Source organism: Ictidomys tridecemlineatus, chromosome 10 (assembly GCF_052094955.1).
Source record: "Ictidomys tridecemlineatus isolate mIctTri1 chromosome 10, mIctTri1.hap1, whole genome shotgun sequence".
NCBI classification, from domain to species: Eukaryota; Metazoa; Chordata; class Mammalia; order Rodentia; family Sciuridae; genus Ictidomys; species Ictidomys tridecemlineatus.
Window position 1 is genome coordinate 132,879,398 of NC_135486.1, and position 27,866 is coordinate 132,907,263.

Genomic DNA, 27,866 nt, shown 5'->3' on the forward strand with positions numbered 1-27,866 from the left:
GAGAACAATTCCTCCATGGCCTGGCCTGAGAGGTCACCCGTCACCACTCACCCCGGCCACATCTGTCTCCCGCCACTGCCACCCTGCTCAGGCTCTCCAACAGACGGTGCTGACTGTCCACCAGGTCAGAGCTGTCCCAGGAGAGCAGCGGGTGACAGGCAGCGGGTGACAGGCAGAAGCCAGGCTTTCCAATGGCCTGAGAAATGCCACAGGTAGACTTGGGCACTGAGGTGACCCAGCCAGCATCGGAAAAGGCTGCCACCGTGTGGTGGCCTGGAAGCTATGGGCACCACAGGGGGTTCTTGTCTTCCACAGCCTCCCTCATGCCCGGATAGAGAGCCCATCAACACTGGGGTGAGAGTTAAAAACACTCCAAGAACCGGTTCCGGTCACCTTGGTCCCAGATGCCCCGGCTCACCTCCCTGGTGGCAGAACCACCACAAAAACCCAGGTGCCCAGCCCGAGGCAGAAGCAGAGCCCATGGGTGCCCCCACAGAGCCAGGGACCCTCCGAGCTGAGCCTCTGCACCTGCGGTGTAACCCAGGACGCTCTCCTGCTTTTCATCTGTGCCTCGGCCCTGGCAGACCTGCTCCAGTGCCCACCAGCAGTGTCACCGGACCAGCGGGTGCTTCACCTCTGCTCTGAGCCCTGGGCTCTCCACAGCCCTGCCCCTGGCGCACCTCTGCCCTGGCTGAATCCAGGGCTCCAGCACACCAGGCACAGCCTGCCCCCTGCACTCCCCGGGCAGCACCCAGTCGGCACCCGATGGACGGGGTGACCTCCGCACTGTCACCTCCTCTCTGTAAAGTAAGTGACCATGCGCTCCGGCAGTGCTGAGCGCCAGACAGCGTGTCTGTCGCACACGCACACTGGCGTCCTTGAGCCCCCTGCTCACGTGCGCATCTGTCGGAGGCCCAAAGCGTACTTCTTTAAACCGAATCTGTCACTAACGCAAAACTTGGAAGACTTTGCACAAAGCTTTCTCTCTGGCTTCTCTAGAAAAGGAATGTGCGTCCCCGAGGACAGTGGGCTCCCGGAGTGCCACCTGAGCAGGTGGGACGGGTCTTCCCGGGCCACACCCCGCTGTTCCCGACAGCTGCCCTGTGACAACGTCACCGTGGCGCACCACACCTCTCCTCTCCCACTTCACCAGGACTCCGACCTGCTCCCCACATGCTCCAGTCTGTGACCCCAGCATTTGGCCAGCGTCACCAAGAAACGCGGCTGGGACGAGCGACAACACAGATGAACGGGCAGGTTTATTGATTTTCACCTCCTAAGGGACGCTCCTGGTGGCGGTGCAGGTGGCGTGGCTTCAGCAGGGTCTCAGTGCAAAGGACAGCCCAGAAGGCACCTCTGCCCTGCACCCAGATGCCACGCTTGCTGGGATGCTTCCTGCGAATGACGTGCAAGACTAAGCAGCCGCCGCCAGCCCCAGCCCTGCTTAAATACTCCTCTGACAAATAAAAACAATAAATTATCTTCAGCTCAGAAAACGCATCGGGCTCAGCAGAGTGACAGGAGGGTCTCTTCACTGCGCTGCACCAAGAGGCCACACGAGGGGAGGGGGGACCACAGTGACGGCCCGGGCCACGGTGCGGTGGAGGTGGCAGGCGCATGCTGGGCTCTGTGGGCAGTGGCGGCCGGCGGCCGGCGGCCTCCTCCTCCTCCTCACGTCCGCCTCGTCTTCTGCTTCTTGGCCTGTCGCTTCACGTCCTCAGGGCCGCTGTTGTCCGAGGCTGCCTGGCCCAGCGCCCGGACTCCCTGCAGCCGGCTGGTCAGCTGCCACAGCAAGGGGATGAGCTGGGGAGAGAGGGACAGGGAGATGCGGGGGCTCCTGCCGGTCCCAGGGCCTCGTCCTCACCCTTCTCCACTCGGCGCGGTCAGCACCCCTGCATGCTGACGGCTGGACGTCAGTGCATGGCAGGCCCCAGGCCCGAGGGCCGCCAGGTGGGCTGCCTCTCCAGAGGCAAGGACTAGGAGGGTCACTCAGGTTCATGTCCTTGAATGGGGACCCTGGGGCTGGCTTCAGGCCTTCACGGTCCAACCCTGAACTCCTGTCACAGTGGCCACTCCTCCACGGCTGCTCCTTAGTGGCGAGGCCCGCTCCCTGCCACCTTCCTGTCCCCAGGTCCCACCTGTCCTACCTTGTCGTGGTTGTACCCAGCCAACAGGACCAGCAGTGCCAGCGGCAGGGCGATGTAGGACCCCTGTGCGATGTCCTGCTCAGGCAACTTCCTCTGCAAACACAGGGCACCGTCACGGTCACCCACCAGCCACAGCCACGACGCCCCCGCCCTCCAGACTGGCCACCAAGGACCCAGAGTCCCCACACTCGCCACCCTGGAGGAAACCGAGCGATAGAGTCGGTTCTCAAACTCACCCCCCTGCTCCCCAGATTCTCGTTATGGGGCCCCGGAGGCCAGGCAGCGCAGTACCTTCCCCCAGCGCTCACTGGCCACATGGAGGGGAGGAGGCGCAGGGAGCAGGAGTCTCAGTGGCTGAGAGCAAATGGGCCTCGCTGATGGAGTCCCAGCTACGTGTGGGGACCCTGTCTCACAGGACATACGGGGAGCTCTGTTCCAGAGCCGGGGCACACGTGACAGGCAAGCTGGTCCCAGAGACCACTCCCAAGGGGGAGGCAAAGAGGAGACTGCGACCTCTACCAGGGCCACTCTCCCCTACCCCTCCTTCGCCCCAGACTTCAGCACAGGCCCCATTTCCCAGCCTCCTTTGCAGCGAGGTGCAGCCCTGACAGCGTCCTGGCCAGCAGCACACAGAGGGTCAGGAGCCACACCCGCTAGGCCCGCTAGGCCCTGAAGACAGTGGCGTGCCTCCCCGGCTGGCTGGAGGCACTGCCCAGTGGACCATTTGGAGAAGTCATGAGCTAGAACGTCCCGATGCCAGGGGCGACCTGACCCCCGCACTGCTGGGCAGGACACTGTCAGGAGGCAGAAACCTCTGACCCCCAGGCCTGCGTTCCCGGTCCCGGGACACCCAGGGAAACTCCCTCCCCACAGGACACAAGTGAGTCACAGGAGAACCTGTACACACCAACGAGGACAGGCCCGCGAGCCAGAGCACAAGGAGGAGGGCTCGAGACCTCCTCACGACACACCACGGCCTGTGCCTTCCCGTCCCGGCCCCCCACGGCACGGCTGCTCAGTCTGCAGGGCCTGGGGTCTGAGGAAGCTCGAGCTACAAAGGCCACTCAGCAGACGCCTTCACAACTGCAGGCACTGCGCCCCCTGCTGGGCTGGTTTCCCCTGGCACTTCATCTGTCAAGGACGCCACGTTCCACCCTGTTGTCCTGCATCCCTGGTGGCACTTCTGTGCCCCTGTGTCCTCTATTTCCTGCAAATGGCAGCTAGTTCTAGAGTTTGGAGTTGGCCAGGTGTCAGGGGCCTCCTGATGGAGGAGGAGCACAAAGCCGCCTCTCCCCCCAGCCCTCCTGAGCCCATGAGGTGACCCCGACACACACACACACACACACACACACACACACACACACACACACAGGCACACTCCGCCACCACCAGTCCCCAGCGGCTCAGAACAGCAGAAGGGCATCTGGGGAAACCCAAATGCAGAACCCAGAGCGGGACAGCGACTCAGAGGCAGGAGCGCAGGCTGGATGTCTGTCCCCCTCCTGCCACCCACGGGCTGCTTTCCAAGTCCCCTGCTACTCACGGTGGGGTTGAAGATCAGGGTGATGTGCTTGTGGTAGCCCACCGCGGAGAAGGAGACCTGAGGCAGGACGTAGTCGTGCTGGGACCTGGGCAGCGTGGAGTCCAGCAGCACCACGTAATTCTGTGACACACAGGAATCGCTCGGGTAAGCAACCTGTCTGGCAAAGCCAATGGAGACTAACGCCTGTCACGTGGCCGTGGTGACACGAGCTCAGGCCTTCAAAGAAACCCAAGTCTGCGCTTCCAAACCCAGGCTGCGGCACAGAGCCAGGGCCTCCGCGGGCTACCCCACTGGGGACAGTCCTGCATCCCCGGGGTCCTCTGATAAGGCTGCCAGGCCCTGCAGTACTTTTTAGGAGCCTATTCAGCCTCGACAATTAAGGTCCTTTGAGGATGTGACCTCAGGAGCCAGTTCTGAGGAAGGAAGGAAAGTGACCAAAGGGAGGGAGAGGGCCAGCCCACACTGAGGCCGACTCCCAGGGAGGCACGAGATGGTTTATTAGCTCTCGTTCTAGAATTACGGCTCTGGAATACCACAGCCCTGTGTGCCAAGCCCGACCAGGAGCCAGGCCCTGTGCCCGACAGGCCAGCTCTGCACTCAGCCACGGAAGGCCAGGATCCGCACCCCATCCCCTGCATGGGGGGAGCTGAGCCTGCGGCGGTCAAGGGCAGCCCACATGGGGTCAGCAGCCCCGCAGGCTCAGACCCCAGGGCCCAGGTGCTTCCACCCTGCTTTGTAAGGCAACTGTGTCAAAGGCAACACCACCTGAGGACACAGTAGCCTGCTCTGTTATTTCAAACAGAGAAAGAGGCGGAGTCAGGAGAGGCACCCTCCCACCACAGGTGCACAAAGGACACCCTTGGCCTACCACCACTACCCAGCTACGACATCAGCCTGACAATTAAGTTAATGAGAAACAAATTTAGAATCAGTAAGGGACGTCCCAAATGACAGCCGGAAGCTGCTCAGTGCTGGGGTGGAAGATGGTCATCCAGGTCCACTAAACCAAGGGACAACACAGAGGTGGGACCGCAAGAGGTCTACGTGAGACTACAGGAGATGCTTGGTAATCAAACCGTCCAATACAAAGAACTATGAGGACTGGGGGCCGAGGTGGAGGTAGAGCGCCTGCCCAGCTTGCACGAGCCCCAGTTCCACTCCCCGCACTGCAAACAAAACAGACTTTGGAAAATCGCCCGAGAAGCCCCTCCATCCGTGGCTCTCAGTAAACCTGGTGGCCACGGAAAAACGGGAGCAAAGGAGTAAAGGGTGCTCCACTTCAGGGCCTGGTTAAGCTAACTGAGGGCAGTCCCCACGTGACGGACCACTGGGTGGTCGGGGAAAACCAGGCAGTGGAGGACTGGATGGCGGGGACAGATGTACATTCTGTTCTTCATTACGGAACAACCTACGAACGCTCCAGGCCTGAGCTATCACAGTCAGTGCGTCTTTACTGCTACACACATGCACACGTGCACTGAAAAGGGACCCAGAGGACGCCAATCAACACGTCAACAGTGGTTATTTCTGGATGATGGGACTTTGTCTGATTCTTTTTTCTATGTTTTAAAATCTCCTGCTATGAATATGCATCATTTTTGTAAAGAGAAAAGCAGCTCATTAAGGAGCAGCAGGCCCCGCAGAGCCTGGCCTCCTGATGGGGCGCTGTGTAGCCGCGTGGGGAACAGGAGGTCTCCCGACCCGGGAGACCGGAGGCAGAGCCGAGAGCGCGGGCGGAGTGTGGGCCTTACCTCGCCGTCTCTGAGCAGGGGCGGGAAGTGGAAGAAGAGGGACTGGCCCAGGGACACCGTCTGGATCGGGTTGTCGAGATTTTCACTCTTGTAAAGCTTCACCTGGGGACAGAGCAGGCGGCTGAGCTTCGGAGATTGAACACAATAAACGTGTCACACAGACGTCCTTGGACAGGCCTCTGGGGGGGGAAACAGGCCCTCCTCCCCCGACAGGCACAGTGCCTGTCCCAGTCGGAGGCTCCGGGCACGTGCCAGTGCCACCACAGAAAGCTGACTCTGGAACAGGCCCTGACCACGCAGGTATTGCTCAAAACAGCAACCACGGTCGTAGCGACAGGGTTCAGAGGAACTGCTGCTCACATCCGGGGACCACCTGAATATAGGGCACCCACAGGCACCCTGCAAACAGGTCGGTGATCCTGAGACAAGGAACTGCCTCAGGAAGGCTCAAAGCCCGTCACCTGGGGTCACTCAACGTGGACGAGCCCAGATCCTGCCTGCCACATCATATCACATGACCTGAGTCCACAAGACGGTCTCCACTGAACGGTTCTCCAGGCTGTCTCCCCCAGATCTGTCGCCCTCCCCACCACCTCACACAGTGGACACCAGGAGGAGCAAGGTCCAGTCCAGGCTGCCTTCAAAGGCTGAGTGCCCGGCCCCCACGCCTGCCTCAAGGACACCAGAAACCACCCCTGAGGGCCACAATGGCACTTCTCTGCACCCACAAGTCACGGGGGCTTCCAGGGATAGAAGTCACAGCTGGGTCTGTGGTCACATTCAAGACCACTCACAACCACCAGTGACAGAACAGCCCCGGATGCCTGGCCTGAGCCACTGCCCAGCACACAGAGCTTAGAACCACAGCACTATGCCCTGACGTGGGCCCCACCGAGGACCGACTGTTCCCAGCACTCATCAGCCTCGCCGTCACCCACCTCCCAGAGAGCAGGGGCTGCAGCTGCCTGAAACTGGGTCACTCCCAAGCACACCTGTGAGGGAGGGTCCTGGGTGCTCACCTGGACCCTCAGCAGGGCGCCTCCCTCTGCCCTGCACTGCCTGTTCCCGCCCGTCTGGGTGCCCTGGAGACGCTGGCCTTACCCATAATGTAGGAAGATACTCCGAGGACGTGATCACATTTCCACTCAAATCAAACTGGTTAATCTGCCGGAAAACTATGATGTTCACGTCATCGATGTCGTTATTCCCAACCTGGGGGAGAAGGCCAAGCTGAGTGGCTGCTGTGCCCCACCCAGTGGCCAGGAGCTCCCCCGGCCAGCAGCACTTCCCAGAGGAGGCACGACGCAGTAGACCACATGCGAGGCCACATGCTGGCCAAGGGCGACCCCCGGCCCACAGAAGCAGCGTGTTTGATGGGCAGTGTTCACCCTCTGGCTTCTAATCCCCTGCCGTCGTCTTTAGAAGAAGGAAACCTCTTATAAGAAGGCCGAGTTCCAGGCTCTCTGAAGAAAGACCAGGCGAGGGGGCAGGAGGAGCAGGAGAGGCTCCCACCTGCTCAGCCACGGTCCACCACGCTGTGGCCCTGCTCAAGCCCCCAGGGCAGGAAGCGGTGCCAGGCACCTTGGGGTGAGAGGCAGCCACCTGACCGCCAAGAACGCCAGGCACAAAACAGCCCCTTCCCCAAAAAGCCCGAAATGACAGGCGCCATGGTGCACTGCTGGAGTCCAACTGCTCTGAGGCTGGGGCAGGAGGGTCACAGGCCCAAGGCCTGAGAGGGCTGGGGATGACGCTCGGGGTGGAGCACTGGCCCGTCCCGTGTGAAGCCAGGCCCCCAGTGCTGAGGGGCAGGGGGCTCCTAGGTGGCCCACTGCCCTCCCTCACAATCTTCATGCCTAACCGCCACCTAAACGAAGCCACCAGGGAGCAGTTCCTCGTCCCCGCCCAGCTCCCACCAGGCCATGAGGGCTGCTCCACGAGAGCACTGCCTCAAAGGAGGCCACGCCTGGTGACCTGAGCGGCTGCCTTGGGGACAGACTTAGAGTCGTGATCTTGAGTATCAATGACTCGGCCCACAGAGTGGCAGGGAGAGGCCACCAAAATCTGAGAGGCCTGGGGACAGGCTGCCAGTTAAGCCCCCGTCCCCCCCAAGTCGAGATGCTGCCTCTGCCCCAGACCCTCCCCGTGCCAGCACCATCAGCCCCTGCTGGGGCAGCGGGGAGGGGGGGCGAGGGCTGGCGTCGCCCTGGACGTGGGACAGCAGCACTGCCCAGTCGAGACTCCACGTCCCTGCTGCTCGGGAGCAGGACCCATGAGAGGACCTGGGTCGGGTCTTAACACCTCCACCACAGACGAAAGGCACGAGGGACTCTGGAGGGTGACCAGCTGGGTGTGGGGCAGTGTGCGTCCTCACCTGGATGACCCGGTGGTGGGGCAGCGCCCGCTCGATGTGGTCGTTGCCTTCGGTCTTGAGCTGCACGTGGAACACACACCCCGGCTGCAAGGACACCACAGTCACTGCTCTAGAGGGGCCTGGCAGCACCCCACCCAAGCTCCATGTCCCTCCAGAGCACCCTGATCCCTCACGTCCCAACCTCTGGCCTGGCCACTTTCCCAGACTTCCTTTAACACCGCCCCCCACCCCCATCACACAGCCACCCCTGGTTCCCTGGGTCCCCACCCGGCTTGCCCTCTTCTAGCCCAGGAGGTGGGACCCAGCTGCTCTCTCACACCTCGAGCGTCCACACCCGACGCTCCTGGAGCCATGCTGGCCTCACGCTGCCCAGCCTCCCCGCACCTCCAGGCCCCCTCAGGGCAGATGGGGTGATAGAAAGAGGGCTGAGGCTTGGCCCCTCTCAGATCTCCTTGTTTATGCTGCCTGTCGTGTGGCTCAGACTTAGAGGACACAATTTGCCAAAAAAGCGTTATCCTAAAAAACTAAAAACTCTCATTTCTGATCACACAGTGGTCAGACCCAGCGCCTCATCTAAAGCCAGGGTCATGGTCACAGGCACCTGGATGCACCTCGGGGAGAAACCCTGAGAAGGAGCCATCAGTGCTCAACTAGCACGGAGAGGGGACAACAGGGTGCCAGCCACCTACACTCAGGCCCCCACCTCTGCACGCAGCAGAGAGGTGCAGGATGGCGCTCTCAGCGTGCCAACCAGGGCCACCCCCTCTGGGGTGGCTCTGGGCAGTCCCCCTCCTGGGGGTCTTGCTCTGTTCCACATGTTGCCTGAATCCTAGAAGGAGCACGTGCACCCTGCAAAGACAATCCCACCAGCACTGACAAACCACCAAGGGGACAATGGAGCACACGGTCACCAACAGACCGTGCTCAGTGGGGACTGGTGGCACTGTGGGGAAAAAGGAGACACTGCTGCGGAGGCTGTTGGGAGGCCACTCCTCACCGTGGCACCCAGCCTGCCAGTCCCAAAAGGCGGCCACACGGCCCGGACTGGCCCACTCCTGGCCACATGGCCAGTCGTCCTGGGGACTCACGCGGCCTTTGGCAACAACATCTAGCATCAGCTTCTCCCCCAGGTCCTGACGAGTCCCTGAGCACCAAGGTCACATCAACCAAGGGCCAGGTGCTCCTCCTACCCGGGTCAAGCCCTCGGCGCCCCCAGCTCGCCACCCTCTGGACACCCACAAGGACACAGGTCAAAGGACATCCCTTTGGGATGTGTGGCCTGGCACTTGGAAGGTGTGTGCTGCCACCAGGGAGCACCCCAGAAATACAGGAAGACCCTAATGACTGACCCCCTCAGGGAGGAGGCGGGGACGTTACAGTGGAACCCACCGCAGTGGAGAGGAGCCGCGGCCCAGCGCCGAGTCAGCTGAGAGGAGGCCGCGCTGGAGGACAAGGAGGCCGCGTAGCTCTCCTGCCACCAGGGGTGAGGTGAGCAGGAAGCACGGCTTGGCCAGGGCGCCACTCCCAAGTGAGGAGGCAGCTCCGCCAGCCCCGCAGGAGGCTTGGTTGCCACCCAGGGGGCTCTGCTCTGTTCACGCCCTCCCCCTCCCCCCACACTCGCCCCATCAGGAAGCCCCTGGGGGACTTCCTACAAGCTGTCTGCCAGGTGAGGAGGAACAGGTGAGCAAGTGCACAAGGAGGACAAGCCGCACGCCCAGCCCAGGCTGCCGCTCAGAGGGGAATGACCGAGGAGCGGCTCACTGGCGCCCAAGGGAAGTGGTGGGTCTCCTTCATTCACCGCTAACATCAAAAACCAGTCTCACAGGGAACCCGAGTCCTGGCTTCTCTTTCAAACACTGCAGCCATGGCTGCGGGAGCTGAGCTGTGTCAGGGCTGTCCCCTTCACACGGGCTGGGCCCTCCCCAGTCCTCACGGCGCCCTGCTGGGCACCCGGCCATCCTGGGCCACTCACACTTTTCTCCCAGCCCCATAAGCCCCTGGTCTGAGAGCCCGACGCAGCCATGGCCACTCGATGCCAGGCCAAGCTCCCCCCAAACCCGGGTTCTCGACTCACTCTGCCACGGAGCCCAACCCAGTGCTGGCCAGACGAAAAGCAAGCGGCCCGTCGAGACAAGGCCCGGGAGGACCCAGAGCCTCCCCGCGGTCCTCCTGCGGTCTGGAGGCCCAGGACCCGGCACGGCGCCCAGAGCTCACCAGCAGGCCACGCAGCCGGAACTTGCCCTCCTCGTCGGTCACGGTGTCCTCCCCGTACATGCTGCAGTCCTTCTGCCCCACGGCTTCCACGGCCACCCCCTGCTCTGGTTCTCCATTCAGAGATGTCACTGTGCCATAGCAACTGTGTGACAAGGAAAAACACAACGTGTCTGAACACTCGCAGGGTCACGGGCAGAGTCCTGCCCTCACCCACAATCACAACACAAGGCTTCGAGGGGAACCGCCCCCGCCCCAGGATACGCTGCCATCAACTTCCCTCCTCGTCCACCCCGAGGGACGCTCCGGAATATTGGAACACAAAAGGCTGAGCTTCACTGGACCCTGCTGATCTTTACTTAAACACTGAAGCGCTCGACGGTGGGAAAGTAACTCGAGAACGCCACTCCACGCGTGCAGGGAACGCGGTTCATTTTTCTGAGCCCGATCATCTGACCATCTTCACCCCCAGAGCCAGGGCATGTGTGTGAACACGCACACATACAGTGTGAGCACACGGCACGTGGCTCTGCCCGCGCCTGCCTGTCCGGCTGTATGTAGTGTGTGTCCGTCTACCTGGAGCTGGTCTTCAGAAAAATAGGAAATGGTGGGCGCCAGAAGGGGGACATGGTGGCTGGACACAGGCTAGTAAGGGGGACCTCCACACTGCGTGCTCTCCGGCATCTGAAGTGCACTTCAGTAACTTAAGCCTTTCCCTTTCTGAACATTTAATCAAGTCCAAACTTGAGATTAAATTTTCCAGCAACCGATATGCTTTCTCGGGCCTCTCAGAGCAGGCGAGGGGGTCACAGACCACCGCTGAGCCCTGAGCAGGTGTGCACTTGCTCACCTGTTCCTCCTCATTCTGGTGACACTGAGTGTGTCACCAAACCTCCTGGATCAAACCAGCTGTGGGGCGCGAGGCTCCAGAGGCACAGCCCTGAGTGAACAACAGGCCTGGGGGCTGGCGGGAGGCACTACCTGTAGGCCGTGCGGTATCCGGTGATGGTGATCTTCAGGTTCTGCCCCTCCTGGACCTCGATCATCTGCGAGGACGGCTCAAAGCGGAACTCCTTCATCATGGGCTTGAAGTAGTACTGGCCGGGGCTCTGCAGGGACAACACACACCGCCGGCTGCAACACGGAAGGGCGCATAGCCACGGCTACGGGCACCTGCATGATACCGAGCAGCCTGGCCTCCCAGGCAGGAGGCAGAGATGGAGACCTCTCCTCATGAACGGCGCCGAGGCCCAGGGGCAAGCACAACCCTGACGGCGGGGCTCTGGTCAGGAGCCCAGCACTCTGTGAGGAAGGCAGGTCCCAAGAGGCCCAGCAACTGGCTCCATGCGCCGCAGCGAGTGGGCAGCAGAGGCAGGACTCAAGGCTGGGGGCACAGCTGCAGGCCCGGGACCTTCCAGATGCTACACTACTTGCCTGCACTCCCCACAAGTCATTTCGTTCCCGTGACTGGAAGAAGATGCCACTTAACAGATACCTCTTGAGTCCCCACCATCGGGACCTCGGATCCATCTCAAAGGAAACCTGGGCCATCCTCCCCCAGGAAGGGACTTCCTACAGAATGACAAGACTCGGTACGGAGCAGCAGGACCCTGGGGTACAGCAAAGGGCGCCTGAGAGAGGCCGCCAGGGCCAGGGCAGTTATCCACACAGCCTGGTGACAAGTGGGTGACCAGAAAACAAGGAGGAGGAAGGATCGGGGACCAGCAGCACCAAGCTCCAGGAAGAGCAGCTCCCTAGCGAGATGTGGTCCCCTAAGACAGGCCACTCCACGTGGCCCCGTCCCCACACCGTTGAGCAATACCTGAGCCAGGCACGGGCCGGCTCTCCTGGGGAGACAGCAGGACGAGCTGCAGGACACCTACCAGGTTGGAGAAGGTGAGGACGCCGTTGTCCTGAGTCAAGAGGTTGGAACGAAACACGCCCCCGCTGAGCGACAGGAGGACCCCCGGGAGGGGCTGGTCATCCTCGGCCCTGATCTGGGGATGAGGAAGCACACGAGGTCAAGGGCCCTCAGCCGAAAAGACGACTTTCCTCCCAGGAGGGTTGGTGGCCACTCACAGGGACGGGGTCTGCTCTCCCCCAGGGTGACTAGCAGGAAGGTGGCCACGTCACCTCAGAGCCCCGAGAGCCCCTCCAGCTCCCAGGGGTCTCACACCTCACGTGTGCTCACCCCCAGCCTGGCTGCCCCTGCCCACAGCCCAGCATGGTACCGCCCCACGTGACACTGCCCGAGGCGGCACTTCCTGTGCACACTGTCGGTGTGTGGCACACCCGGGGCAGCGATACCTCGAAGCTCACTCCGGCCAGGGCGTAGGCCTTGAAGTCTCCTATGGTTCCTTCCACCGCGGTCAACACGTAGCCCTCCTTCTGAGAGGTCACGGTGTACTCCAGGTCACTGTGCAGGGGGCCAACGCTGCACAGAAGAAAGCGAGATGCTGAGGCAGCTCTGGGCCCTCCCCCCGGGCGCTCAGGCTCCCAGGGGCGTCTCGCTGTCACCCACCTGTAGGCTCCTTTGTCGTCGGTGAAGACGGTGATGAGGGGCGAACTCGCCCCCTTCTCGCTGATGACGATCTCGACTCCCTCCAGCTCGGGGTGGATCTGGCCCTCCAGGAAGAGGCCCGCCTTCCCGTGGATCTCGATCAGCTTCCCCGGGCAGCTCTCTAGACGGAGGAGGCAGCCCAGGAGGGGAATGAGTGGCAGAGGGAGGGAGCTGCTTGGTTGGGGGCCCCACGAAAGAGGGGTCTCAACAGGCGGTCCACGCCCAGCGGCGGCCCAGAGAGACCACGCCTAGCTGCCAGGGCCTGTGGAGCAGCCCTTGCGGCGGTGTGTCACTACTCCCTGCCAGCTTCCCGCAGGGCCACGGGACAGGGAGAAGCCTCCTGCAGAAGGGGCAGGGCGGCTCCCCTAGGGACCTGTGCTCCCAGCCCCCACAGATGGCCACCACGTAGCCAGCCCAGAGGTCAGAGAAACTGGGCAGTCACAATCACTGCTGTCACTTGTTCCCAAAAGCAGGAAGACGATCCCTGCACCTCCGCAACAAGCGGTTTTGCTTTTCACCCCCCTACCCCCGTCAACCAGAAACGTCAAGGGAGGCCACGACGGCAGAACAAACCCACCCCTAGGCCGTCCGTCCATCAGCCACCCACCCGACAGGAACACCCAGTGCCCGGGAGGCCCCAGGGCTCAGGGACACAGCGGTACCACACCACCACAGGCCACTTCTCAGCGAAGGCCAGGGCGCAGCACTGGCTGGCGAGTGGCAAAAGTACCTCCGCTGACGAGGGCTTCCATGGCAGGGGGATAGAAGAGCAGCTCCTTGGACGAGGGCGTGACAGTGATCTTCTCTCCAGACCTACGGGGCGACACTGGAGTCGGGCTCTGTCCCTCTAGGACCCAGGACGCTTCGGAGAAGCACCCAAGCGCTCACCTGGCCCAGTAGGAGAAGTCGTAGTGGAAGGGGCCCTGCAACTCGTCCACCAGCTCCTGCCCCGGAGGCCGGGCCCTGCCTTCGCCGCCCTCGGCCTTGCCGTTCTTCTCCCGCTCCTGCCGGCGGGTCTCGATCTCCGCCAGCTGCTGCTCCCTCCGCAGCTCCTGCGCAGACTTGAGAGGGCCCAAGACAAGGGCCGGCTCGCTGTCGATGGAGGACCTGCAAGACGGCAGCTGGTGGGAACCTGCCCTTCTGCCGCCGGGACCCAGTGAAAACTGAGCACCTCAGCCCAATCACAGTGACACCTCGGATTTAAAACACAGAAAATTCAAAGAAACCAAACTGAACTTCCAGGTGGGAAGCAGGTGCTGGGCTAGACTGACACCCCTGACCTGGCACTGCCAGGTGAAGGGCCGACAGTCTCCACGTGGGACAGGGAGCTCTCTCCACACCTCTGACCCTACATCAGAACACTGTGACCGAGAATGCGTGCGCTGGCCAGCAGGCAGGTCCCCCAGCCCTGCAGAATCCACGTCCCAACAGGAGGCAGATGACAACAGGGACCACCAGGTGTGCATAAGAAGGACAGAGCCAGCAGCAAAGGAGGGCAGGGTGCGGGAGGGCCAGGCCCGGTCCTTCTGATCAGGTGGCGCTGAGCAAAGGACCAAGGGACGGGAGAGTGCGAGTCCCACGGCTCTCAGGTGAGAGCACAGCAGATGCCAAGGCCCAGGACAAGTCCCCTCGGAAGTTCCACGGACAGCAAGGAGGCCAGTGCAGCTGGGGCAGGGGACCCACGGAAGCCCCAGGCCAGTGGGAGAGGCCAGAGGGCCGCAGGTCACACTGCCCCACGGGAGCCACCCTGGGTTTCCTCTGGGTGGGACGGGAAGCCACTGGGGCTCTGAGACGAGGAGGTGTGACCTGCACTGAGAAGTCACTGGCTACCGCAGGGACAACATGCTGCCCCACGCAGCAGCTGGAACAGGGAGGCCAGGCAGAGAGCTGCCGTGGTGACCAGGCATGCGACATAACGACTGGACCACAGTGTGACAGCAAGCGGGACCAGACTGCGGGAATGTCCTGATCTCACGAAAAACTAGGCTCTATGAGGGTGTGCGGGTGGGGTGCGAGGGAAGGAGGAACGGGCAGGAAGCCGGCCCTGCGGGGGGGAGGCTGCTCGGCAGCCTTGGGGTAACCCCCGCGATCTAGCTCTGAACCCCGTAATCAGAAGGGCCAGAGGCAGGTCCAGCTGAGGACACACCCACAACACCAAGCCCCTCCTGAGGGAACCAGAGTGGCCTGGGAAGGGCAGGCGGGGAAGGGAGTCCCCGCTGGGCAGGGCAGGGGGCTGCTCACCTGTTTCCACCCTCCAGGCAGGAAAACCAGGCGAGTCCAGCACCAGGGCAGCGCTGGCAGCTGGGCCATGAGGCACACACCAACCCTCCCTACCGCCTGGCTCGTCCTTCAGTCTCCTCACCAGAAACCACGGGCTCCCCAGCTCTTGTCGCTCCCTGACCCTGCAGTCCGCGGCCTCGTCACGTCCGCTCAACCTCACCCTGGCCGTCCCCTGTCCTCGGGCCCGCACATGGACCCTGTTCTGCTGGCCCCGCCCTCGGGCCACTCTGTTTCCTCACTCAGAAGCCAGGGCTCCTCTTTCAAACAAGGCCACCCTCCACTGTAACAGGGCAGCGATGTCCATGGGACGAGGACCAAGACCCAACACGGCCTGGCCCCCACCTGCCATCCTCCTGTGCCCCCAGCCCCAGGGCCACCCCAAAGCGCTCAGGGCACTGGAGTCTGCAGGTCCCAGTGGGCCTCCTCGGGGGCAGGAAGTCTGGGGCTGAGGCCATGAAGACGCCCACTGTTAGCTGATGGCTGGCACAGGGGGGCCAGAAGGCAGCGTCACCGCCCATCCTACGTGACAAAGACGGTCAGCTGCCCAGGCTCTCGTTCCTTGAGAAGATTAGAATCCCAAACCTCGTCACACTGCAGAAATTCAACTTAGGTGACAGTCACACGGACACGACCCTTGGTGAGGGACGGCCTTTCCAGCACCTCCTCCTCATGACCGCCTCGCATCAGGGGCCATCTCTATTTCCCAAGCCTCCAAGAAAAGATCTGAAGAAAACCTGGCAATTTTTTTGAATTGGCGAAAACACTTGAAACACAATGAACGTGACCTGGAGATTTTTTCCCTTAGAAAGAAGTTCAACGAGAAACGTAAGACAGGGAATCTGCTGTCAGAGGCTCCTCCTCACCCACAGCTAATTCCGGAATCATAAAAGAAAGGGATCAGCTGCTGGGAATTTATGACTGTCCTACAGGAGAGGGACGGCCATTTGTGTGTCCACCCAAAGATAAGAAGTCAAGAGCAGCTTCGCGTCCATTAGAGAACCCAGGCCCCAGCACCTCCCGCTCCGCCCAGCAAGGAACACAAGTCTTACTTGATAGTCACGGTGACATCCATCATTTTGTCAGTGGTGATAGTTCCAAGAACATGGTGGCGAATGGCTGTCAACGTCAAGATGCTGGGTGAAGACCTATAAATCAGAGAAGCAGAAGCGTCCACTAGCAGCGCTACCTGGTGCTCAAAGGAACGCCACCAGCACCCACGCAGGCAGCCTCCCCCACCCGAAAACACGCAGCGCCAAGGGGCTCTTCCCTGGGACCCAACAGCTCTGGGAAGCCACCCAGGCCCGTCAAGAGTGGACGAACCCTGCGCTCCAAAACCTCGCCCTTCCAGCTCCCAGGGGGCTCCACGCCCAGCGACACAAACATGGCAGACCAGGGCTGGAGGACGCCCACGGGCAAGGGCCGGAGCCTGGACACAGCTCGCCTTCAGGCGCCTTCACAAACATGGCCTCCCAAGGGAGTCCAGGGAGTTCCCGGGAAGGAGACTCCCGTCCACACACAGCAGCGTCCAGTGTCTCATCTACACAGTACTTAATGCCTAACTTGGCCTCTTCCAGGAAAAAACAGAAAATTTCCTTTTGTTCTCAGAACTACAGGAGGCCACGCTCAGGGTCGCTCTGCCCACAGAGGGCCCACCAGGCCGTGGGCTGTGCTTACGTGTCGTAGGTGTAGAAGGCTTGCTCGAACCGGTGGCAGGAGCGAGGCGTCACCTTGTACACACCTGCGGACAGGAAATCAGAAGTCGTTTTCAGAGAACAGTGTCTATTACGGCAAGCAGCTCCAACGCCTGAGACCCGCAGGCCGGCCTCGAATTCAGAACCCAAGCAGGCCAGATGCGCAACCATGGGAGCGCAAAGGAGACGGGCACCTTCCTGCTGCCAATCACGGCTGGCTGCCAAGCACCCAGCCCACCGCACAGCCACTCAGAGGCTCTGGCTTCCCAGTGTCCATGACTCCTGGTAGTGACCTGCACGGGTCACGCTGAGGCACACGCCCAGGAAGGACAGAAGCACACTTCCGCTGCAAACGAGGCCGAGAACACTCTCTCACTTCAGATCCTATTAAAGACCCCAAAGATAAGCTCCTTCAAATATCCCTAAAAAGGAGCAGGGCGTAGGGAAGGCCCAGAAACCCACCAGCAGTCAGGAACACCCTACTCTATGAGCCCTTGCAGAGGAACCCTCGGATTGGGGCACATTTCATCCTTTGCCAGAGGGACAGTCGTTCCAGGAAGAAGCAAGGTGTAACTATTTGCTCCTCCAAATAATCATTAACCAATATTTTGAACACACTTCCTACAAAAACATGAAATCAGTTTAAGCCACCCCTGCTGTCCTCAGGGCACTCAGAAAGCCCAGTGAGGTCACCAGGAAGAAAAGACCACCAGCTCTGTCCACCGTCTGGTTCTTTCATTCAACAAGCAGTGACTCAGCGCCTGCCCCCCCAGGCTCCCTGCTGGGGCCGTACACAGTGGAGAACAGAGAGGCCTGGTCCCCCACATAGGCAGACCGTTGGCAGAGCAGGGCACAGGACCACCACTAATATACCAATGGTGGCCCACGCCTGAAGGAACAGAAGCGAGTGTGCGGTCAGGAGGGCGAGAGGGAGGCTACAGGACCTGGAGGCCCACCCTCCCCTGGGGAAGCAGCTGAACCCAGGCCGACAGCGAGGTGCAGAGCAGGTGGGCGGGAGCTTGGGCTGGTGTGCTATGCGCTGCCTCTGACGGTCAGGAAGCCACCTGTCCTGTCATCCTTCTCCCTCAGTAACAGACCCGGTCACCTGGAGGGAGGCAGAGTGCCCAGCCTCCCTTGCAGCCAGCAGACAGTTCTGGCATGAGACGTAAGCAAGCTTCCTGAGGAGAGCTTCCCATGGGAAAGGCCAGCCCCACATAGCCCTCTTCCTGCTTCTAACAGGGGGTTGAGGCAGCTGTGGCCACAGGTCCCAAGGCGTGGCCCATAGACACCAAGACACCAGCGCCAACTTCCACCAGAGCTGACCCCTGCCAGCAACCGTACTGCCAGGTCTTCTCACTGAGCCAAATGAACCCCACTTGTTGACACACTGCAGTATGAATTGTCACAGCCAAAGGCAGCCCAAATGACATACACAGAAAGAGTGGCTGGAGTGGAAAGTGGCACTCAGGGGAGGTGACCCAGCAGCTCAAGGTCAAGTTAAGGGTTCCGTGTTCTACCTTGAGAGCCAAGAAGAGCCGCTGAATTATTCACCAGGAGAATGAACTGAAACCCACAATAAGAAATGCTTCCTGTCCACCAGGACAGCTGTGAACAGAAAGACAGTAACACAGGTCGGCAGGAACATGGAGACACAGGAACACGTGGGCACCCTGAGGCGACCAGCACATGGCCGCCGCCACAGTCACCAACTCGTGGCTGCTCCTAAAATTAAACAGAATGCACAGTGCGATCCAGCAACTCTGCTCCTAGGTGTCTCGACAAGAAGATCGAGATGTGGACATGGGCACGAAAACCAGTACAAGAATGTTCACGCCAGCATGGCTCAGAATTGCCAAGAAATCCTCGTGTACCACACAGAAGGCGGTGAACATGCACACGACGGAGCGCTGTCAGGCAGTGGGAAGGAACCACCGCGGAGACCAGGCTGTGTTAAATCAAAAGACCAGAACACCGGCAGCCTGCGACACCCTTCGTGTGAAAGATCCAGAAAAGGCAGATCCTGGGAGAGGAAAAGAGGGGCTGCCTAGGCGGGGGATGGGGACAACCAACCACCTTACTGGGGACAAGGAAAAGGCCCCAAACTGGGCTGCGGTTCTGACTGTACGACTTGGTAAATTCACTAACAGTCCCTGCACGGTATGTCTTTCTTTCTTTAAGGTGCTGGAGGTTGAACCCAGGGGTGCTCTGCCCCTGAGCTATAGCGCCACCCTTTTCATTTTTTAATTTTTAGACAGTCTCACTAAGTTGTCCAGGCTGGCCTCAAACTTGAGGTCCTCCTGCCTCAGCCTCCCCAGTAGCTGGGATTGCAGGCGTGTACCTCCACACCTGGCATATTACACAGCTGGGATGGGAGAACTACTTTTTCTTTCCTTGGCTTTCCCCCAGGGCCAGGGATTAAACTCAGGGCCTCGCGCATGTTAGGCCCACATTCTGCCACTGAGCCACACCCCCAGCCCCAAAATGAATTGACTGTGTGGCATGCAAACTGTATCAAGAGAGTTAAGAGAGCAGGAAGCCACCAAAGATTTTAAGCAAGGTGGGAGGTGGTTCAACTTTAAAAAGGTCGCCATAAGGAAAGGTCATTGGCGGGCGAAGGGTACGTTGTTTATTTCTAAAGGGGGTCTCTACCCAACTCTAACCTGAGACCAGGCACATTTTCCAACACGGCACCCTCTACAGGGAAGAGACAGAAAAACAAGACAGCACTGAACAGGACTGAACCCCACAGCCTGCTGCACAGGGATCCAGGCTAAGGGGAGAGGGCCTTCAAAGCTGCTCTCAGAGCCTCCCCGTTTTTCTAACCCACAGCACATCAATCCTGCCAAACTTACCAGGCTTGGACAGGCAGAAGCGGTTGACTCCTTTGGAGAGGTTGTAAATCCCCACGTTCTCAGGTCCATTTCCATCCTGATAGAACTCCTGCGGGACCAGAGCCAGCGTGATGACTTACCGGGGAGATGGAGACACCACCATGATTAATACTATTTCTGTTTCCGAACCAGTCATCTGTTTTGCCCATTAATCATTTGAGCAGTTGGGTGCCACAGGAAAATTAAAAACCTTCAAGATCTTCCAACAAAAATGTGCTCTTTTCATTCAATCAACTAATATTTATTGAGCACCTGCTATGTGACAGGCACCAGGCAAGGCACTGGTGTGGCTCCCGTTCTCAGGGGGCTTACCTTCTAATTTAGGGAACCAGAAAACCAGCAGGTCAACAATAAATTAGCGGTTTCTGTGGGAAGCAATAAAGCTAAGAAAATCAACAGGGAGCAGGAAGCACAATGACCGCGGGGAGGGCTCCTGGACCACCCTCTCCTGGTAGGTGACACTGGGCTGCACATAGCCTCAGCGATGGGAAGGAAACAGATGCCTGCACTCTGGGAAGAAGCTCCCTCCAGACAGGGATCCGCAGGGACAGCGGCCCAAGGAGGGAGGGAGCAGGCAGGGCTGCGAAGCCAGGGCAGCCGGGCCGAGAACACACAAAGTGGGGAGTGGGGCTGAGCTAGGGCCCACGGGCTGCCACTAGGCACCACGGAGCCTGACCTACAGGACCCGGGTCCCCTGCAGGGGAAAGGCAAGGCCTGCCCGTCACCCATCCTCGGTGGGTGTGAATCAGCCCTTCTCCTGCAACACAGCATCTGCTGGGGTCTGCAGCAGCTGGAGCAAGATGCGCACTGCAAACACCAGGGTCTATCACAAAAAGTCACTGACGGCCATTGGCCCAGTCTCTCTACTGAGACCTGACAATGACGTCTGTCGCTGTTTGATATCAACATGTAGAACTCTGAGTGAACCACACAGACGCTCCTTGTCCTCTGAGCCGCTTGGCAGGCTGCCCTCAGGCCGGCGCAGACCTTGGGGAAGAGCAGCTCTGGCCCTGGCCCTGGCCTGGAGTCAACACTGGAGAAAGCCCACTGCCCGCCTAAGCCCACCAAGGAAACCTTAGATTCCAAGAGGTTCCCGGACCTGAGCGGGGCACTCAGCACACCGTGCACCCCAGCAACAGGCTCCCTACGTGTCCGTCAGATTGTGGGGGGGCAGCAAGGCCACTAAGGGACGTCAGTGCTGCCCGATGGTGCTTTCTCTGACAGGGGGCACGGGCCGGCTCACTGGACTGTGGTTCTCACGTCATGCAGCCCAGCATCTCCCACCCGGAGCCCCTCCCCCACCCCGCATACCAGAGTGATGGCGTGGGACAGGGCGCAGCGCAGCATGTAGCCCGTCTGCCTGAACTCCACGGCCGACACGTCCTCCTCCAGGACCTCCACCTCCAGGCTCTTGTTCCTCCAGCACCAGTCCTCGTGCACGATGCTGACTGCAAGGCAAGTACAGGGGACAGCGTGGGCCAGAGCCCCGCCAGGCACCCCCTGGGGACAGGGGCCTGCACAGGCTTCACACGTGTGCACAGGAACACTCTCATGGACAGCAGCACACGGAACAGGCTCCTGCTCAGGTAAAACTGAAACCCAGCGGGGCACCGTGGTGCACACCTATAACCCCAGCGGCTTGGCGTGAGGCTGAGGTGGGAGGATCTCAGCCTCAGCAATTGAGGAGGCCCTAAGCAACTCAAGTGAGACCTGTCCCTAAATAAACATAACAAAAGAGCTGGGGATGCTGCTCAGAGGTTCAGCACCCTCGGGTCAATCCCAGTAACAGAGAAAACTGAAACCAGTGGCCAGTAACATGACAATGAAGAACTCCAAATGGGCCACAGAGACTGGCTTTAAGGAGGACATTCAGGGACCAGCAGACTTCTTCTGTAAATCTTTTCAACTTTTCTGAGAAGGGGTCTCACTCTGTTGCCCAAGTTGGCCTCAAATTCCTAGGATCCAGGGATCCTCCTGTCTCAGCCTCCCACATGGCTGGGCTTCCAGGTGCACGACATGGGACCCATCTCAGTGTCAGCTCTGCAGGTCTGGACTACCCAGCCACCACCACAACTCATGAGCAGCACGGCCAGCTTGGGAACAAATGGGTGTGGCTGTGTCCTAGGGAAACTTTTTTATGAATGCCAGCAGACAAACTCGAACCCCAGTTTGCCAACCCCAATGGGACAGAAAAGATAATTCCCAGAAAAAGAAATCTACTCTATAAGCTATTCACAGCCATAGCTCCATAGCTCCAAGCTAATCTTTGAAAAAGCAGAAGTACAGGCAATTTGGCTTCCTGAGAGGCAGAAGGAGGGGGACTACCACTGGCAGCACCTGGTGAAGACCAGGCACCCTGCAAGGGGCTTTGCCAGCTTTATTTCAACTGCTCTTATGTTCCCCAAGGCTGCAATGGGCCCATCCTACAGATGAGGAAACTGAGTCTCAGTGGGGCTTAAAATACCTGAGACGTGGGTGGGGGACAATTTGTCAAGGTATAAGGGTAGACAACGAGCCAAACTATGTCCACTCACTGCTGGCATCTAGAACTCAAGTGGCACGAGTCGGTCACCTTCCCCAAAACACACAGTGGGTGGGCTGTGTTGGTGAGGTACAAGTTAGTCACAGAGCGTGACTCCAGCATCAATGCCTAATGCCACACCCTACAGCCAAGGTCCCAGGCAAGGAAGAGCTCACAACAAGAGAACACAGCCGAGACACAGCTTGAGAACCACGACTTGGAAAGTTACGAAGGCAGAAAGCGTTACTTTTATATTTTCCAGGGAGCACGTTGTCAAACGTGAAAGTCATGGAGTTGACCTTGCCGGAGAGCTGCAGGCTCCGCTTCTCGCCCTGGCGGCTCAGGGACTGCAGGGTCACCAGCAGGTCACCACAGGTATCTGCAGAGGAAAGACAGGAGGCCTCATGTGACTGCCGCCAGGGACAGGAAGCACGCTCTCCTGCTCGGGCTCCACGGAGCATGCCAGCAGGGCTCAGGGCTCTGCGCATCGACTGATTGCAAGAAGTCCCCCAGGGCCATGGGTCAGCAGCACACGACAAGGGCATGAGGGCCGAGAGGACCCATGGATTTCTGCATGCTCCAGTCTGAGCCAGGGGAGAAGGAAAGAAGGAATGTGACGTTATATAGAGCACCTAAGGAGACAAGATGGCATGCAGGTGACGTCATGCAGCACCAACAGGAGCCAGAATCAGAGGCGAGGGATGAACAGCTACAGGATGTGCCTTCCATACCAGCAGGAACTAGCCTTCACACAACGTCACCAGTAGGAAAGATGGACTGGCCTCCCGCGTCCGGGCACTGTGCCCAAGGCCAGCCCAGGCTGACACACGGACCCTCAGCGCCTGGGAGGTGTGTGCGGCTAGCTCCACACCCCGGGGGAGGGATGCTGAGGCACAGGGAGGCTAAGCAATGTGCCCTAGGTTACACAGCAGGGCCCAACCCTGGAGTCTGGCGCCAGAGGCTCAGCTCGTCACCATTATGTCACACTGCCATGTGACAGGATCATACCCAAGCCCCTTGAAGACCTCCAGGGAGCAGTATGACCATTTTACAGACAAAACACTGAAACCAACAATCTCAGAGCCGGGAGGACACCAGCCAGCTTTGAAACCTGGCCCCCTCCCTTAGTCAAGAGAGAAAAAGAAACCTAGGGTTTCCTTCCAGAGCCAAAGCAGAGTATTCTAGAATGCTCCTGGTGACTCCCCTGGCAATGATTCAGAAAGAACTACGTGCAGGACACAGTCCCATACCTGCTCAGCAGGCAGGGCTCCCTCCCACACCATACGAGGAAGGGTGGCCCCAGCCCCGCCCACCTGCCGGCTTCTTCCAAACCCCCTGCTCCTGCTGCCACCTGACCTCTTACCCAGACAAGAGACCTTCCCAGACACGGAGGCCAGAAACTGCACAAAGGCCACATCCATCACAGGGCTGTCGGTCACCGTGAGAGGAAAGGTGTGGGGCTTCAACATCAGCCCTGCCCTGGTCTCCGCCTCGGGAACCACCACCTGCGGAAAGACAGGACTGGCACCTGGGCTGCCCTGGTTCTCGGCCCTGGGCCTCTGGGGTCCTGGAACATGCACCTGGGCCCCAGGCTAAGCAGACTTTGAAGGACAGCGGTCACTTCCGGGCCCAGTTTTATAAGCTGACACACCCATCTGTGTAAAGGGCACACATTCCACTCAGAGTAAAAGCCAGCCTGCAGCAGCCCCGGGGCAAGCACAAAGGTGACTCCCCAGAGGGCGCCCAAGGCTGACCCCCAACCACCCCCCCTCCCACCAGTGAACTGCTGGATGCCAGCCTGTTCTGGCCCCTTCCCAGAGGGACCTGTTCTGCCCTGGCGAACAGTCTTGGGGGGATTCCTGCCCAATGCCTGCTTGCAAAAGTCTGTGGCCAAGGGACAAGGTCTCCCTCTAGCTGTCCTGCCACTCACTCGCTGGGCCTAGCCATGCTCAGACCTTCCCCATGGAGGTGAGACCACAGGCCAGGGCTCCCCCACTTCTCTGCCTGCCTGGGGACCAATCACATGGCTCCCGTCCAGCTGTCCTCAATTCAGGGCCCGGCAGGAAATGAGAAGCTGCGTATAGCCTGAGGTCCCAGAAGCCAGGCGCGTGGGAGCTCTGCTCGTTCTGCGGTCCTCCACAGGGGTGGCACCTGATGCCAGCCCCCAACAAATGTGATAACTGGGGATGACAGAGGCCTGCTGTGCTGCTGCCCCCCAACCATGACACGCAGGCCAACAAAGACTTAGAAATAAGAAGTTGGGACCTGAAATGCTCCTTCTCAAACCCATTTTAACTCATAACTCTTGAAAATCACGTTTTTCTTGTTTTCAAATAAAACAAAAACTCTTCATACCTGGACTTTGTAGGTCCCTGGTTTTGCTTTGAAGCAAAATGATCCATGAGCATCCGTCTCCACGGTGACCAAAGACTTGTCCTTGTCTTGAGACGACAGGACCACTTTGTATTTACCCATCTGCTTGCTGGCGTCAGGGAAGCGGATGATTGATATCTGCCCACAGACACTGAACCTGCAAGAAGACCATTCATCCAGCTTGAGAACTCAATCACAGCAGAAGAGACTCTCAACAACCCCAAAACGAGCCCTCCTCCAGCCCTTGTGCCAGACCAGTTTACTGTGAGCAAACAGACAGAACGCAGCCCAGGTGGTTTCCACCTTAACAAGCAACCCGCAGAAGGAAGAGCAGACCATGCAGCGGCCGTCTGTGTGTTCTGGGTGACATTTGGCAGACCCCCACTGCAGAGGCAAATTTCAGAAAATCTGCAGATAATAAAAATGCTTCAAGTAAATGGATCACGGACAGTGGAAGGGGCTGGGACTGAGGCCGTGGGCCAGCGCTTATAGAAGCAAGAGCTGCGAGTTGCTGGAACACGGGGCCTGAGCCAGGCCACGCAACAGGCAGGGTGAGGCGCAGGCCTTGCTTGTGACTAGACACGAGGCATGGAGGAAAGCAAGCGGAGAGACTGCACAGACGGACACAGAACCCCTCAGGAGCTGCAGGCCCGACAGCAACTGAATACTCTGTTGACAGAGGGTGACGCCTGGGATTTGGGACTATAGCCGCAGGGCTCCAGAGCACCCTTCAACAGACACAGACACGCGGAAGACACATTCGCTCCTAATAAGGACTGGCCAAGACCTTCATCCCTGGAGGATGCCCTCGGTTCCGAGCTGATGGGCGAGGAAGGGCCTGGCGCAGCTAGAGCCCACCAGGCCTCTTCCACTCGCGGGGCTGCGAGTTCGAATCCTGAACTACCATTTTAGAGAAAAGTCAGTTGTTCCTTTTGACAGAAAGATAATAAAGAAGACTGGCTCCAACAACCACAGGGCACACTAACTGCGGGAATGGCCATGCTGCTTCAGAAGCAAGACCATGGGAGGCAGGGCAGAGGGCAGGATAGCGAGACCCCGGGTGAGCAGAGGCACAGCTGCCACTCAGCTGGCCGCCCACTGCAGGGGTGGAGCCGTGGCCTCGAGAAGGCAGGTCAGCGCCATTTCTGTACAGACCACAAGCCAGCGTCCACACTCTTCAGAGGTTGTAAGACAAAAGAAAAAAAAATAAAATCAAAAGGAGGATAATATTTCATGACAGAAAAAAGTCGCTTGAAATGCCAGCGTCAGTGCCCACGGGTGGAACACAGCCACTCCCATTCATTTCCACACTGCCGCATGATCTTCATCAGAGACCACATGGTCCAGGAAACCTAAAATGCTTACTTTCTGGGTGTTTGCAGAAAAAATCTGCCAATCCCTGATGGAGTCCAAGGAATGCACGCTGGTCCTCACCTTGCCCTCAAGAGCACCTCAGAATGAAGGGACGGGAAGGGAACGTGGAGGGGACTATTCCTACAGCTCCTGGACACTGTCTTATCTACCTGCCAAAGGAAACGTCGCTCTCTGCCTCCCTGCATTGTTAATATTGCAACTATAGGATCTGTGTTTAGCTCATACCCTCCATTAAAGAGAAACGCCCGGTTCCCTACACTTCAAATGCATTTGAAAAAATACACTGAAAAGCTGGTGCAAGGCCTTAAAGGTTGATCTATCCCATAAACTAACGGGGTTTAATAACTTTACAAGCAAAAGCTGGAATCTTGGTACATAACAAGATAGCTCTATGCTTATGATCACTTGGACAGAAGTCAAGAGAGTTTGTTTTTTCAATAAACTAAGAATGAATTAAAAAAAGAAAGAAAAGAAACAAACACCAGCAAAGATGCGCCAACCGCTTACAAAGGCCAGTGTGCCTCCCTCCCACCCCCACAAGACGATGCACTTCCCAGATGTCAAAAAGGGGATTTTTCTTTCTTTTGTCCAAATTCTCTAAAGAAGAAGACACATACACGTTTCCCCATCTCCTGGTTCACCTCGTTGCTCCAGTGAGAGGTCTGGGCTCCCCGCCCCTCCCCTGCTGGCATCAGGTCCCACCACCACCACCACTTCCTGGGACGACTGCCACAGCCCCCGCCTGGGCCGCCACTCACACCCGGGCTTCTCTGCAGCCCCTTCTCCACGCAGCCAAGAAGGAAAACTCACAACCAGGGCCGCCCCTCCAAAGGCCCCCTGCACGGGGAGGCCAGCCGTCCCCACAGCCCACTGCCTCGCCCCCGGCCTCCAGCCACCCCACAGCTGGCCTTTCCCTGCTCTCCCGGCCTGGGGAGCCCCTGGACTGACCTTAGTCTCCTCTGAGTTCTCAGGAACCCAGAACCTTCTGGGGCTCCCATCCTCCTGGGTTCCTCAGAGCACCTGGTCTCCTGCCGTATGACACCTGTCACAAGTGACCATCACCCCAGGTCTGCCTTCAGCCTTCCACCCCAGGGAGGCGAATACCCCGTCTTCACGCCACTTTGTTCCTTGTCACATACCTAGTATCTAGCGGAGGGGCTGCTAGAAATGTCCATAGGCGATTGGGGGGCCTAAATCCAGGGAGTATTATCAGACAGAGATCTGCTTCTTCACCTCCCCATCACCCCTAAATCAACTCCCTGACCTTGGCCTCTACCTGTCTAGAAAACGGTCACGGCGGCCTCCTCAGTGACCAAGCCAGTGACCATGATAATGATTTCTAGGGCTCCCTGGCCTTGCTGACGGGCACTTCCTCCTACCTGACTCCCGCTCCCTGCCCACCCGGCGCCTGCCACCCTGGTCCACTGTGTCCTGGCTCTGCCTGCTCCCATCAAGCTCAGGCTCTGGCTGCTGCCTGCGGCCCGACCCTCAGGGTTTTCCATCAACCCAGCATCAGCTAGGGAGCGCCACCTAGCAGTCCTCCAGACCCAGGTGGCCAACCCGGACCCTCAAGGCTCGCTGGCTTCTCCCTGTGCACAGCACGGCACCCACAGCCCCTGCCTTTCATGCTGGGACCCTGACTATGTTCCCCACCCTGACTTCCCTGGTCAGCTGTTCTGGCCTCCCGCACCCTGTCTCCTGCACTGGCTCAGGACTCGCCAGCAGGGCTATCACAGGCCAGGGCCCCCCACCTCGCACTGTTCTGTGGTGCAGGTCACCCAGTCTGTGACATTATGTCATTGGCAGTGAAACAGAATGATATGCCTACCGAAAGCAAAAATCAAACAATGCTACCTCGACTCGACACGGTTCCTGCCCTCAGCCAGGAGTCAGCCCCTGTCGTCCGCTGGGGTAGACGGACCTGAGATGTGCCCTCCAGCCTGCTCCCCTCCCTTCACCTGCTCGGCACTTTGAGCTCCGGCCCGGACATGCCCCCTTGAGACTGCAGGCCTCTGCTCAGGCCGTCCCCGCCCCATCAGTCCTTGCACCTCTCCTTCTAAGCCACAGACCCAGAGCCCCTCCCTGTCAAAAGAAGGCTGGCACTTCCCCATCCTGCAGGCTCCATGCAGGGTCACAAGCACCCCAGGTCTGAC

At 59.4% G+C, this 27,866-nt stretch overlaps 1 protein-coding gene across 1 annotated transcript in view; it reads right to left on the bottom strand.

The window, feature by feature from the left end:
- Positions 1-1,239: 1,239 nt before the first annotated feature.
- LOC101971791 (BOS complex subunit NOMO3) overlaps positions 1,240-27,866 on the bottom strand; it is a 43,508-nt gene continuing 16,881 nt past the window's right edge. Inside the window, exons 12-31 of the mRNA XM_078024308.1 lie at positions 24,322-24,496; positions 23,330-23,471; positions 22,214-22,345; positions 20,757-20,893; positions 19,407-19,494; positions 16,538-16,601; positions 15,913-16,008; positions 13,472-13,690; positions 13,314-13,396; positions 12,545-12,704; positions 12,331-12,457; positions 11,907-12,020; positions 11,005-11,132; positions 10,027-10,168; positions 7,813-7,896; positions 6,543-6,653; positions 5,442-5,543; positions 3,691-3,810; positions 2,148-2,240; positions 1,240-1,803 (exon numbers count right to left, since the gene is read on the bottom strand). Coding sequence (XP_077880434.1) covers positions 1,672-1,803; positions 2,148-2,240; positions 3,691-3,810; positions 5,442-5,543; positions 6,543-6,653; positions 7,813-7,896; positions 10,027-10,168; positions 11,005-11,132; positions 11,907-12,020; positions 12,331-12,457; positions 12,545-12,704; positions 13,314-13,396; positions 13,472-13,690; positions 15,913-16,008; positions 16,538-16,601; positions 19,407-19,494; positions 20,757-20,893; positions 22,214-22,345; positions 23,330-23,471; positions 24,322-24,496 — 2,449 coding nt within the window. The 3' untranslated portion in view covers positions 1,240-1,671. The remainder of the gene's footprint in view (positions 1,804-2,147; positions 2,241-3,690; positions 3,811-5,441; positions 5,544-6,542; positions 6,654-7,812; positions 7,897-10,026; positions 10,169-11,004; positions 11,133-11,906; positions 12,021-12,330; positions 12,458-12,544; positions 12,705-13,313; positions 13,397-13,471; positions 13,691-15,912; positions 16,009-16,537; positions 16,602-19,406; positions 19,495-20,756; positions 20,894-22,213; positions 22,346-23,329; positions 23,472-24,321; positions 24,497-27,866) is intronic.